This window comes from Eulemur rufifrons, chromosome 18, assembly GCF_041146395.1.
Source record: "Eulemur rufifrons isolate Redbay chromosome 18, OSU_ERuf_1, whole genome shotgun sequence".
In the NCBI taxonomy this organism is placed as follows: Eukaryota; Metazoa; Chordata; class Mammalia; order Primates; family Lemuridae; genus Eulemur; species Eulemur rufifrons.
The window spans coordinates 967140-980245 of record NC_091000.1 but is presented as its reverse complement, the minus strand read 5'-3'; the positions used below and the strand labels follow the sequence as shown (position 1 = coordinate 980245).

Genomic DNA, 13106 nt, shown 5'->3' with positions numbered 1-13106 from the left:
CCCCCAAATCTTGAAAAATTGTCAAAAAGATCCCCCTGCAGGATCACAGCTCCCGAACCGCACTGTCTGAATTGCGAGGCGTCCACTCCAGGCTGTGAACCAAAGCTCGTCACGTCTTCCAGAAGCGTGTGACGCTCTCACCAGCGCCACCAACGCCATCGGGCAGGGCACACATACGTCCCTGCGACGCTGACCAGGGTGGGCTGGAAACTCCTCTTTTCGTGGAGAGAGAATTCTGGTCTTGCACCTGTCTTGTGTTCAAACCCATTAGACAAAACATTTGTGCCGACGCCTTCAGTCTAAAAACATATGTCCTCTCTGCATTACGCACATTGCTTCATGTTCCCACAGAGGTTCTGGTGTTATTTTTTGGTATGCGTGGTATCTGGATATCTTATGCTTTTGTATCTTATATGAAATCCCTTCTTGTTAATTGTGTCATCAGTGTGGAAATGAATTAAAACTGCATCCCCAATGGAATAGATCTCTTCCGGCGGCTGAAGGGGGAAAAAAAAAAGTACATAAACATCAGAATGAATCACTTTTTCTTCAATGCAATGCATGTTTGGGAATATTTTTCTCCAGAATGTAACTCAATCCTCCCGACAACCTTGAACAGTAGATATAATTGACTCCTTCATCTCACAGGGGAGAAAATGAGACTCAGAGAAGAAAGTGATGCTAGCGATCGCATGGCTCGTCCGTGATGACGCCAGGGTCTGAGCACACACCGGTCTGTTTCCAAGTGCTGGCACCTTCCTCGACAAGAACTTGGAGTCTCCCCCAACCCTTAAGCCAAGTTCTCTAGATTTACAAGTAAGTAGAATGAGCTACAAAGAGGGTAAAAAGATAGTAAATTTGTTTCAGAAGCTGCTCTGAGACAGAGCCTCTTCCAGAATCCAAACTTCCATTATTCCTTGTTTTAATAATCTCAGCATCCAGAAGCTTTTTTGTTTGGCCTCAGTTGCTGTTTGGGTGGAGTCCAGCGGTAGTATTTAGGCAACAGACACCAGTGGACATTTGGAAAATTGAGAATAATGTCTTCAGAAAAAATTGTGTGTTCACAAGACTATTCAATATTAACACAATGAGTCCTGGGAAAAGGCATTGAGAAAACCTTGGTTTTTTTCTCTGATTTCTCACGGTGACCTCTGGCTTGCACCTGGCACCCTGCCCCTGCACGGTGACACTCTGCAATGAAACGGTATTCCCGCAACACTGGCTGCGCCCGGTACCCGTGGGTGACCCGGCCACCCCCACCAAATACACATGCTGAGACGGGAACATGAACTAGAATGGTATGCCTATTTTTTCCCCTTTATGCTTTAATTTAGGAAAGTGACAAAATGGTTAAGAGAATGTGTTTAAATATATTGATTTTAGATTAATAAGCATTATTCATTGCACAATAGAATGTTAGAATGTGGAAACGGATTGTAACTGCTGAATTCATCTGATTTATCTGATGCTATCAGGCAAATTCATTAGGGGTGGAGAAGGGGAGGGGTACAGGAAGAGCGAGGTGTTACACTGTATCAAGCCACTAATAAAACTGTCACTTTTTTTGCAAAAGCATTGCCAGCTTGTAAATGCTACGCGGATCGATCAAGGATGGACAGGCATTTGGAATCAGGCGCGGCGTCCCGTCGGCGGTGTACTTACCCCAGACCCGCAGAATCGCCCGAGCCCCACGGCGGTCGGGTCGAGGCCGTCGAAGAGCTGCAGGTAGTCGTAGCCGCAGTCGGCCTCCTCCTCCACCTCGAAGGTCTGGAAGGACAGCGCCAGGCGGGCGCCCGGCTCCGACAGCAGCAGCCACTCGCAGTCGGCCTGTCCCGGGTAGTTGTTGTCGCCGAACTGGGCGTGGGAGTACAGGTCCCTGGGCTTCGGCTCCGCCCTCAGCCGGCCGCCACACTCTGCGCAGGGCGGAAACATGGAACCGTGAGCTCGGCGGGCTGCGGAGGGTCCACCCGCAGGTTCAGCGCGGCCCGCCCGCGGCCGCCGGTCCCTGGGCCCGCGGGGACGCGCCTCCCGCGGCTGGCAAGTCGGACAGCGCCACCCCCAGCCCAGGCGCGGACGCCCGTGGGAACCTCAGCTCTGGCGCCGACTGGCTCTGAGACTTTGGTCCCTGAGGCTGCTTGTCTTGAGTCACAGTTTCGCAAGGGTCAAATACAGATGATGATAACGGTGCTGAGCTTAGTGCGGTTTGAAAATTTAACACATGAAAATCACTTAGAACCCACCACATAGTAACTCTCAGTAAATTTGCTGCTATACCCAATACTATTTTTATTAATACTTTCAAGTAACTATTTTCACAGAGACAAGCCAGAGTATTAACTTAAGTTTAATCCTAATAATTTTAAAGAACCCCAAATCCAAAGGAATAAGAAACAACTTAAAAATCAACAAAATATATAAAGCTCCTTTGTGTGTGTGTTACAGAACTTTCTGTTCGGTACAGTATAAACTAAAAATAAAATCCTAAGTCCCTCACTGACTGAACGGACCCCCTCTTGGCCAAGGGGACCCCGAAAAACCTTAAAACTGAATTCCCGGTCATTATGGAAAGGGAGGTCTGACAGGCCTCATTGCCCCCCCTTTGGAGTTCAGATACAACTGACCAACGCTAATGTTAAGGCGCAGATCTTAACACTCATCAAACAGCCGCTTTGTGGCAACAAGACGCCAAATCACACACAGAACTGAAGGCCACGCAAGGCGAAGCCAAGTCACCTGCAGCGTCCGTCTGCGTGACGGGTCTCTGGGTGGGGGCACCGTGGCCAGCCTGGGTTCACAGACTCCTCATCTCAGCCTAGGCGTTCCTGACTCCCGACTCCAAACTTCCGACCAGCTTAGCTCTCAGACAGCTGCCAACTGAAGTGTCTCGAATCCACCCGTGACGAGAAAGCCCCTTTCCAAGACACCCACCTCTTCTGGCTGAGCCCACGTGTCCCTTCCATGCACTGACATGATCTCACCTGCAGTTCCTCCCCTGAAATGCGTCAAATCGAGCCGCAGCCTGACCGTATGGAGATCACTCACACACAGCCTCTCCGTGTTGTGTCTTCCTGGGCTGCGATCAGTCATGTTGGCTCAGAATAAACCTCTTTCAATTATTTTACAGAGTCTGGGTTTTCCCCATTAACAATAGAATATACAGAGCAATAACATTTTACTTAGGTAGAAATACTTAGCTAACTTGATCAGGAAAAATAGACATACAGCCTTGATTATAATTATCTTTGTAATTCCAGAACCTACCCAATTGTAGTATGTGTGGTTTGTTATAATTAAAATTTTTAAATGCTCTTTACCCCATATATCAATAAGCATGTGCCCTGCCAGGTATTGCAGGAAAAAAAACTTACTGCTAGTATAATTTAGATAATAAAGTTTCAAAAAAATTTCTCAGGAACCCTTTGTGGTCAGAGCCCCCAGATTGTAACTCACTGGATATTCAAAAGGCAGAGACAGCCTGCCACGCCCACGGGGAGAGCCGGCCACGCCCATGGGGAGAGCCTGCCACGCCCACGGGGAGAGCCTGCCACGCCCACGGGGAGAGCCGGCCACGCCCACGGGGAGAGCCGGCCACGCCCACGGGGAGAGCCGGCCACGCCCAATGGGGAGAGCCCGCCACGCCCACGGGGAGAGCCGACCACACCGCCTGCAAGCACGGCTTGGGGGGTAAAGAATGGGCCATGGAGAGTGTCAGGAGAGAGTCGGTTTCTTTCTGTCGCTGTCTGCTGAGGACTCGTGGTCTCCTGGGGAGAGGAATTTCAGTGCTAAAATGAAGAAGTCCCAGGGACACGCCAGTGTGTGAGAGCTGGGGAAGCTAAACCACGACTCGCAGAGCACAGCTGTGACACCGTCACGGTCGTCTGTGAGCCACGGTCCTCGGTGAAGGTGGTTAGGCAGTGAGACTCTTACTGGGATTTTTCAGATTTGTGTATGGTTTACCTGTAATGCGGCTTGGTGATTTTAAATAAAGCTATTTCTGAATTCCCAGGCCTGGAGCCCCATTCAGGCACGTATGAACACACGTGGGCTCGGCCAAACTCACAGGCTTTGTCAGGGACAAGCGCATGGGCAGAGACCCCTGTGCAGACTGACGTCCGCACGAGCTTCCACTCGGGTTCCAACCACAAGAACGGCCTCCCGCAGAGCTGTGCCACAAACCTCAGCGTCCCCTGGGAGGTGGGGAATCTCACAAGCTCCTGGCACAGGTGACACTGTTTCCACGGTGCACACATGGGGACACACTCCCAAAGCCTGAAATAGCGACTTGCGATTTCGTCTCCCAAGTCCCACAGACTGGACGCTGAGCATCCTCCTTCCCACACGGCACTTGTCTCATCGCAACTCCAAGAATCGCTGTCCTCTCTCTGCGACAGAACCGAGTCCAGCTCTGTTCTTCACCAGCTGGAGGACTCAGTCCCACAACGTCGTCTCTAAAATGCGACTCGCACCAGTGCTCACATCACGGGGTCTGGATGAAGCACATGCAAAAGCTCGACGGGCATCGGCACAGCCAACGCCACGCAAGTGTAAGCTGCTGTTACTGCTGCTACCACCGAGAACATCCAAATCCATCACCTGCACTCTGAGATCCGCTCAGGTGTGGAACGAAAACACCAGGACACTTGGACAACAATTTAAAACACTATTAATCTGCCTGCGGCAGGGAAAGCTCTGTTTTTAAAGACCAGTAAAATATTTTGTGAAACATATTTCTGAATTCAATATATAAATATGGAAACCTGTGTCATCTCATTCACAGATTTTAAAAAGTTCTGCCTGTTCTCAGAGTCTGAGAATCGGCTGATCTGTTTCGTTTCCTGCTGTCTGCGAGCCCGTGTCACAGGGACAAGGACCCGGAGACGGTGGCCTCTGCCAGCCCCGGAGCAAGCGTCAGGGGACGGAAGCTAAGAGAGGAAGTGAGACTCACAGAGAGAGGCTTTGGGAATCTGACAGTCGCAGAAAGGCGTCATTATTTGATTTTATTAAAAACTTCTAGAAATGTGGCCTACAAGTAAGAACAAATGCTTCGAACTGTGCATAAGGACAAAAGACTGCACGAACTTCCGTCTTCGCTGACCTGCTGCGGGGCACACCCTGTTCCCGATCACAGCTCACACCAATAAATCTGGACTCCTGCTCCGACCATGAAAGAAACACAAGAGAATTTAGCCCACAGGATGAATTTTCGGAGGATGAACCTTTGAACATTATATGCACAAAAGGTGTGATTTTAATACGCCCTGGGAGAAGTTCCAGGAGTGTAAAACCACAGGCAGCCGGACGGCAGGTGTTTCCGGGTGTTTCTGAGAACCCTCAGGGCCATTCGAACCGTGTCACTTATGGGTCACTTGGACGCATTATTTTGTGCTTCTTTTCCTCATCATGTCTGTGGGACTCATCCAGGGTGTTGTGTTCAACAATAGTTATATTTTCTCACTGCTCTGTAAAAGCAGTGTGGTATTTCCAGTGTATGTTATATCCCAATTATATATTCCTATATAAATATATCACATTTTTTATCCATTCTCTTATTGGTGGACATTTAAATTGATGCTAATTTGGGGCTATTATGAATAAAGCTTCCATGAACAATAGCAAAAAAATAAAATATGATAAACTGGAAAAAAAAGATGACTTTTAAATAAAGACATTTTCAGCAAATGTGCCTATTCATCTATGAAGTCAGGAAAACACAAAGCCAGTTACATAGTGTGTCCTCAATACTGTGGTTCATCAGCTGTCCGAGGCCCTGCACGGGCGGCCGGGCAGCTCACTCGAGTCGGGGACAGGAAAGTGAGGCTGAGCCAGACAGTCGGCAGGAGGGGAGAAGCCTGGGGTGGTCTCCGCGGTGATTCAGAAAGACACGTTTGTTTGTTTGTTTGTTTCCTGGTAAAGTATTAAGTTCCAGGAGAGGTCCTGCAATTTGAACTGTATATGCTTCTAGCAGGGCATTCGAATTTAATTGATTTGGATCAAAACAATTTCCTTTCTGAGAGTTTAATAACGTATTATCTGATTTTTAAATGTCACTGACAAATAGCAGGGTGCTTCCCATTCCAGAACAGCAGCCCTGAGGCCAAGGGACAATGTCATGGTTTTAAATTATTTTCTCTCCGTGTTTCTCCTCCTTTCTGTCTGCTTTATAGCCACATCCTCTGGGAGCAGACACGGATTTTTACTAAAAGATTTGTTTCCTTCACTTAGTTTATTTAAGGCAGGAGTAATATTATTTGTTACCTGATTAAAATACATTTGGACTTAGAATTTGGTCCAACTGTCAGAAGAAGAAAAGGACTCTTTCCAATAAAGTCCACTTCCCTGGACTTGGAGAGTATTGCAAAAAACAGCCATAAATCCATGGCAGCAATATTTCTCATCAGCTGGTTTTAAAATTCACAGCATTAGAAATTTTTCTTGAGGATAAATTTAAAGTTGTAGGTAGAAATATAAATTTACTTAAGTAAATTAAGATGTGTACTTGAGGGCCTGTCAAAGACGGCCGCCCATGTTCTAGAATAAACGCTCTGTGGGCGCAGTGACAGCTGGCAGGCGGAGCCGTGGACTGGGCTGTCTCGTCAGCAGAAACTGAAAGATGAACTGAAAATCGGAAGTTTAACTTGCGGAGTGTAAGCTGCCAACAGGCAGGACTTCCTTCTATTGTCCCATAATTTCCACAAATTCACGCTGTCTACCCAAAGCAGACGTCAAATAATTATTTGATGAAAGGCTGTGGAATAAATGAACTTGTCAGAGAGAATGCTCTGGAGACAAACAGCAGACGGTGCCTGGGAATATTTCGGTGTCTATGGCCACTATCACAGAAAGTGACAGTAGAAAATAAATCTACCCAGAAAAATTCCAAGACAGCTAAGTGAGAGCAAAATTTATATTAATACATAACACAAAAAATAAACAAATAATATAAAAAACATTCATAAGAGGAAAGCCAGGCCTCTAATTTTAACTGTCACTAACTTCTTGTGCTACTTTGGTTGCCATTTAAGTTTTTAGCTCAATTTCCTCATATCAGGGAAGAATTAAACAATATCCAAAGCGCAAGTTGTCTAACAAAATGAGACTGGGGCTCTCATGCGGGTCTTTGAGTGGATGTGAACTGACCAGGGAAATGAAATGAGTCCCATCAGCTATATGTTTTGAACACAAGATTTGCTTAAAACTTATGTAAGGAAGCAATGTATCTTTGCCTGCTCCTCTGAATAGTAATATGGTTCTGTACTGGTTTTCTTCCCAAAGGTTGTACATTGAGAAAATATACTATAGTGGAAAGTACATTAGCTTTGGAGACAGAATTAGGATAAAATCCAGGCTTTGACACTATTTTAGAAAACGTCACAAATGAAGATGATAATATCTGTCTCATACAGTTCTCCTGAGGATTCAGTGTATGTAAAGAGTGTGTGTGTGTGTGTGTGTGTGTGTGCATGTGTGTGCGTGTGCTCGCGCACTGGAAACCCGAGTGCCATCTGTACCACTGGATCTCAACACAACGTAACTACGACATAATTAGATCCTAGCGATGGAATCTTCATCAAAATATAAACCCTGAAAATGGGGTGCATGGGGGGAAGTCATGCACATTGGGGAGGCGTGGAGTTTTACAGCTGTGAGTCACCTTGAGATTATTATTTCACAGGTGAGAAAACTGAGATCCAAAGGAACGTCCTCTCCAAGGTTCCCTGCCAGGTAAGGCACACCTACTCGTGCTGGGAACCCAGATGGACCAGCACACGGCACAAACTCTCAGTCCTCCCACTTACAAAGGACAGAAAGAGACATTACAGAAGTAAGTTTTTATAAAACTAAAAAAGAAAAGATCAGAGGTAGGTAATTTTAGAATACTGTATCATCAGCTATTTGAAAAGTTTTGACAGCACATTTCACATGGCATTCTTGGAACCTGTGATAGCCCGAATATTAAACAAATATGCCATGAATTCTGTGCTATCAGAAAATAGTGATGAAGTCATAGGATTTGATTTTTCCACCCCTCCAATATATGAAAGGTCAACAGGAAAACATTTAAATAGTAAATGACAAGTGTTTGGAAAAATCTCTCATTAGTATGAAATGTTTATGGTCCATGCAAGATTTTTCTCAAACCATAATATTTATATTCATATTGATTGTGAGAAAGAATTAATGTGTATTATTTATAGCAGTATAATCATTACTAAAATCAGATCACTATCCTGACAATTACTATCTATTGTCACAGACTTCGATATAAATCCAATGCTCATAATAAAATATACTAGAGGGAGAAATAATCTTGGACAATATGATGGTTAAAATTCTGATCTCTATAACAAAGTCAAACAAAAAAACCAAAAACAATCAGCAGGAAACCACGACAAAAAAACGCACTGAAACTATTTCATAGGTGGATTTGAATACTTTCATCCTGTCCTCCATCCAGGCCCTCAGTCTAGCAAGTGTCTGTGCATCACTGAGGCCACCAGGTGTCACCATAAGCTAAATGACTTGAGCAAACAGCTACAATTAACTGATTTTTTTTTTAACAATGAAAAATGGACATTCTCTAAACATTTTATGGAAAATATCATTAAATTGTCTCCAAATTATAAACAATTTTATTCCACATTTTGTCCTAAAATTTTTTAAATTTTTCTAAATTAAATTTTGCTTCTTAAATATTCTCAGAATAGGTGAAATCTATGAAAGAAAAATTAGAGATTAGGATTGGGGAAAAAACCTTATTGCATACCAAATGAAAGAAAAAATATTCGGCTCTCTCAAACAGATAAATCCCAGACTTATTTACAAAGATATATTACTACAAAAGTTAGCTGACCAGGTAGGTTGTTAGATGAAACATAAGTTTTTAGTATGGAGCTAGAGATTTCTACACGTGACGTGTGGCGTGTGAGTCAAACTGCCAGTGCTGGCATGACCTGCGTTATTACACCCACACTTAGGGACGGCTTTCCCTGACCGCGCTGCACCCATCCCAAGTCAGACTGCACCTACTGGGTCTTTGCTACACGCCCAGGATGCCCTGTGGCTCTGCAGATGCTTCACGCAGTGCTTCAGGGAGATTTCACCTGCCGGCCTCGGGGATTTGTTTACAATCCTGTTACGGAACCAGATACATTCACCAGAAGAGAGACCTGGATTTTAGTCAGAAAAGAGAAGCGTGGCCCTCACGTGCTGACCTGTGGAATGCGTGGCTTGGAAGCCTTTTCTCTGAACAGAGGCGTCAGAAACAAACCGCACAAACATTCTGTTTCCGGAAGCCACCAGAGGGTCCGGGATCTTGCTGCCGCACAGCCGTCCAAGAATCGGCGACTTCTCTGTGTCTCCATCAAACACTTCCAAGTGGTCATAAGCACATTCTTGATGCTGCTCGATCTCAAACTCACTAAAAGCCTGTTATAAAAAAAGAAAAAAAAAGTTAAAAACCACAAATCACTCAAAATGCGTTCTTTTCTTTGGGGCAGAAATGCACATAAATAAATTGTGTTCAGGGCTTCAGATGATCTAATCCATACGGTGCAGTGCCGAGAGGGGTGTGAAATCTGTAGAATGTGTCATCTCCGGAAAAAAACATAGCGAGGAAAACAATGTAAAAACCTCACGTGAAAGTCTACTATTCGGCTATTGCAACTGATTCTACTATTGCAACTAAATCTACACAGAATTTGAACATTACAATAACAGAATGGTATCTTATTCTGAATTGAACCCAAAGGATCCATCAGAATGTCTTCAGCAAGCAAATGACAAGGCTGATTCTTTGTGGGCTTGATGATGATGATGAACTACAGATCATCATCCTACCTTGGGCACGCAGACTAAGAAGAAAACCTCACAAAGTCATTATTGTATTTCCACAAAACTTAAATGCAATTGATCCTCACAGAATAACTAAAACAGAAAGGATTTTCACTATATTTATTTAGCTCTTATGAACCACTTGATTAGAAAATACTAGTGTGACATGAGGCTAGAGTGTTTTTAATTTACTTTTCAGCTAGAGGGTAGGCTCAATTCACTATTCACCACCTCGGAAAGTTTGGCTGCTGTGCTCTTGTTTACGCCATTTAGAAATCATGCTAATTTACCTGTATAGTGATTTTTCTGTGTGAGTCTCAGCAAATTTAAAATAAAAATTTGTTAAATATGTAACACATTAAAGATCACAAAGGAAAGTTTAATTGAGATGAACTGAAAATAACATTGTTCAACTGCTATTAATTCCAGAAATTACAGGTCATTGACCCCTGCCAATTAAGTCTCTTTTCTTTCCCCAGAAAGTCATCATGCACTGAAAGAAAGGAAAAGCTCTTTCCTTTCCCCAGAAAAACTATTGTACAAGACACTCCTACTTAAGTCTACAGAGCTGAAGAATTATAAAGAAAGTAAACATGAGGAAATGTGGGGGGCTCGCTGGAGGGCTCGGTGCATGAATCTGTCCGTGTGTCTGCCGGACCCCCTCTCTCCTGCTACCACCACCCTCAAGTATGAAACGCCACGGACGTGGCCAACCAAACGTCTCACTTTCACCTCCCGTGAGATGCAGCTTCTGTTGCCCACTGTGTACACACACATTCCTCATATCAGCTGCAACGGATAAGAAACCACTGAGAGAACATTGGTTTAACTGCACACAGAGTTCTTTATTAAATATGAAACCAAGTTTCTGAGTTACAATAATGTTATTTCAAAAGGAAAAATACCGTTTCAGTAAAATAATATCTGAGAACCACTGTGTGCCGAGTAACTACCTCTGTTGACTGTGATTCACAGTCCACATCTATAGACACAAAGAGCAGGAAACCTGTGTGGAAGAGGAAATTGTAAGAAAGATGGGGGTATAATGATGTTCTAAAGTATTAGGTCATTAAATATGAGATGGCCAACTTCAAATCAAAAGTGTAGTTTACTACATCTCAAACAAGAAGCAGAAATTAATCAAAGTGTGCACCTAAGCTATCAACACAGTGTCACCATCTTAATGGTAGCTAGTTTATGCCAGCAACAAAGAAGCCTGGAGAGTGAGTGGCGATCAAATTGCAAAAGGCGTTTTCCAGAGCTTGTTGAGAATTAAATATTTTTCCTTGCAAGAAGTGGTCCAAAGCCTGGAAGAAGTGGTAGTCAGTTGGTGCAAGGTCTGGTGAATACGGTAGGTGACAGAGAGTTTCCAAGTCCAGCTTCTGCAGTTTGAGCAGCGCTGTTTGTGCAACATGTGGTCGAGTGTTTTCTTGCAGGAGGATTGTCCTGTCTCTGTTGACCAATCTCAGCTGCTTAATCTCAGGCATCCTCATCCTTTCGTCCAGTTGGTTGCAGGAGACATCGCTGTCATGGATTGAGCAGGTTTCATGAAGCTGTTGAGGATCCCAGCACTGGGCCACCAGACAGACACCATTGGGTCTTTTTCATTAATATTTGGTTTTGGACTGTGTTTCAATACTCCATAGAAAAAGAATCATTACTTGCACAGAAATAAAGATAAGATTTGTATCAGAATTATAAGAGTCTACAAAAGGCAGAAAGTAGCAGAGTCAGGTGTTTCAAATGCAGAAAGAGAATTCCATCCTAGAATTCTGTGTACATGAAAATGTCTTTCAAAAGTGCTGACAGACCTACGCTAGACACATTACCGAAGGAGGTTCTTCAGAGATAAGGAATATGATACCGAACAGATTTCTGATCTGCACAAAGAAATGTCCTCACTAAAACCTGTTTTCCCAGCCCCCCTGGCCGCCTGCGCTGCCGACCACACTGGAACATGGCTCCGCGCTGCAGCCGCGGGCTCAGGGCAGCGCTGACCCTCGCTCGGCCAGGAGCCTGGACAGGACTGTGACCCGCGCTGTCCTCTCGCATCTCGGCAGTGGCCGAGGTGAGCGACATCTCTGCCTGGAACGTCTCTCGCGAGTCCGGCGGCTGCAGGCAGCTCCGTGCTGGGAACAGGAACGGCCCGGCGGCTGTCTCTGATTTTATTATAAAGCCGTGTAGGGACAAGGCCTCTTTGTTGACCAAAAAGAAAAAATTCACTGGAGATGAGGGTCCAAACAGAAAATTTTAAAAATAGCTTCACGGCTGGACTGGTCCCGCGCGGCCTTGAGCCGGAACCAGACTCTGCTCTGCGGACGACGTCCCCCTTCGCCGAGAGCTGGCTCCGGGCCTGGCAGCCGCTTTGCTTCCTGCTGCTGAGCACAGCGCACCGCAGCCGACTGTCGAGAGTCCGCAGTCCTGCACTGCTTCCTTAGATCATGCTCTCCAAGCACCGTGCAGCCGGGAATGAGATTGACACTCATGAGCGCACGACCAGGCCGCCAGGCAGGACTCAGCACGCGGGCGGACGGCACACGTCACGCTCACATGCGAGTCACTCGTGCAGAGCGAAACGTGAGGCTCCTGAGGACACCGCAGTCCCTCTGCAGAGGGCACCGCGTCACGCAGAACACTAATGATATTCCACAAGCCACAGGACAAGATGGATTTCGTCATGAGAAACACGCATGCAGTGTGTCTGAGGCACACAGACTGGTGCCACCAGCAGAATACACACTGCTGTGTTTAACACACCGTCTACCACAAGGGAAAGACATTTTTTCCTTGGGGCCACCGTGTTTTATTACAAAAATAGAATAAAAACTTTAAAAACAAAACAATCCTTTCTAATTTAATGAAAATTTTATTTTTTATTGTTTTCTGTGTGTTATATGCAACTTGAAAAATGGTTCATGCAGCTCCCAAAGTGAAGAGACATGTGAGTTACATATGCTTCACAAGGCCCTGGGCTCCAAACTAGCATGAGTTAAATACAACTCACATGGCAGTGCATGTTAAGTGAATTATTATTCTATTACTTTCTAGCTGAATTTCCTATTTTTCTTTTGTTACTTCCTTTATTTTCCACATTTGGAAACATCATTACCAGTAACATGTTGGGAGGTACAGCCTCCTGTTTGCAGTGACTTTGGTAACTCCTTTCAAAGCACCCAGGATCTGCCTGGTGCAGTGGCTCACGCTGGTAGTCCCAGCACTTGGGGAGATCAAGGTGGGAAGATCGCTTGAGCCCAGGAGTTCAAGACCAGCCTGAG

The 13106-nt window shown here is 45.1% G+C and overlaps 1 protein-coding gene across 1 annotated transcript in view; it reads right to left on the bottom strand.

Moving 5' to 3' along the window:
- Positions 1–362: 362 nt before the first annotated feature.
- The window catches only part of TLL1 (tolloid like 1), a 163365-nt gene continuing 150621 nt past the window's right edge, over positions 363–13106 (bottom strand). The window contains exons 19-21 of the mRNA XM_069493212.1: positions 9213–9426; positions 1663–1913; positions 363–497 (exon numbers count right to left, since the gene is read on the bottom strand). Coding sequence (XP_069349313.1) covers positions 363–497; positions 1663–1913; positions 9213–9426 — 600 coding nt within the window. The remainder of the gene's footprint in view (positions 498–1662; positions 1914–9212; positions 9427–13106) is intronic.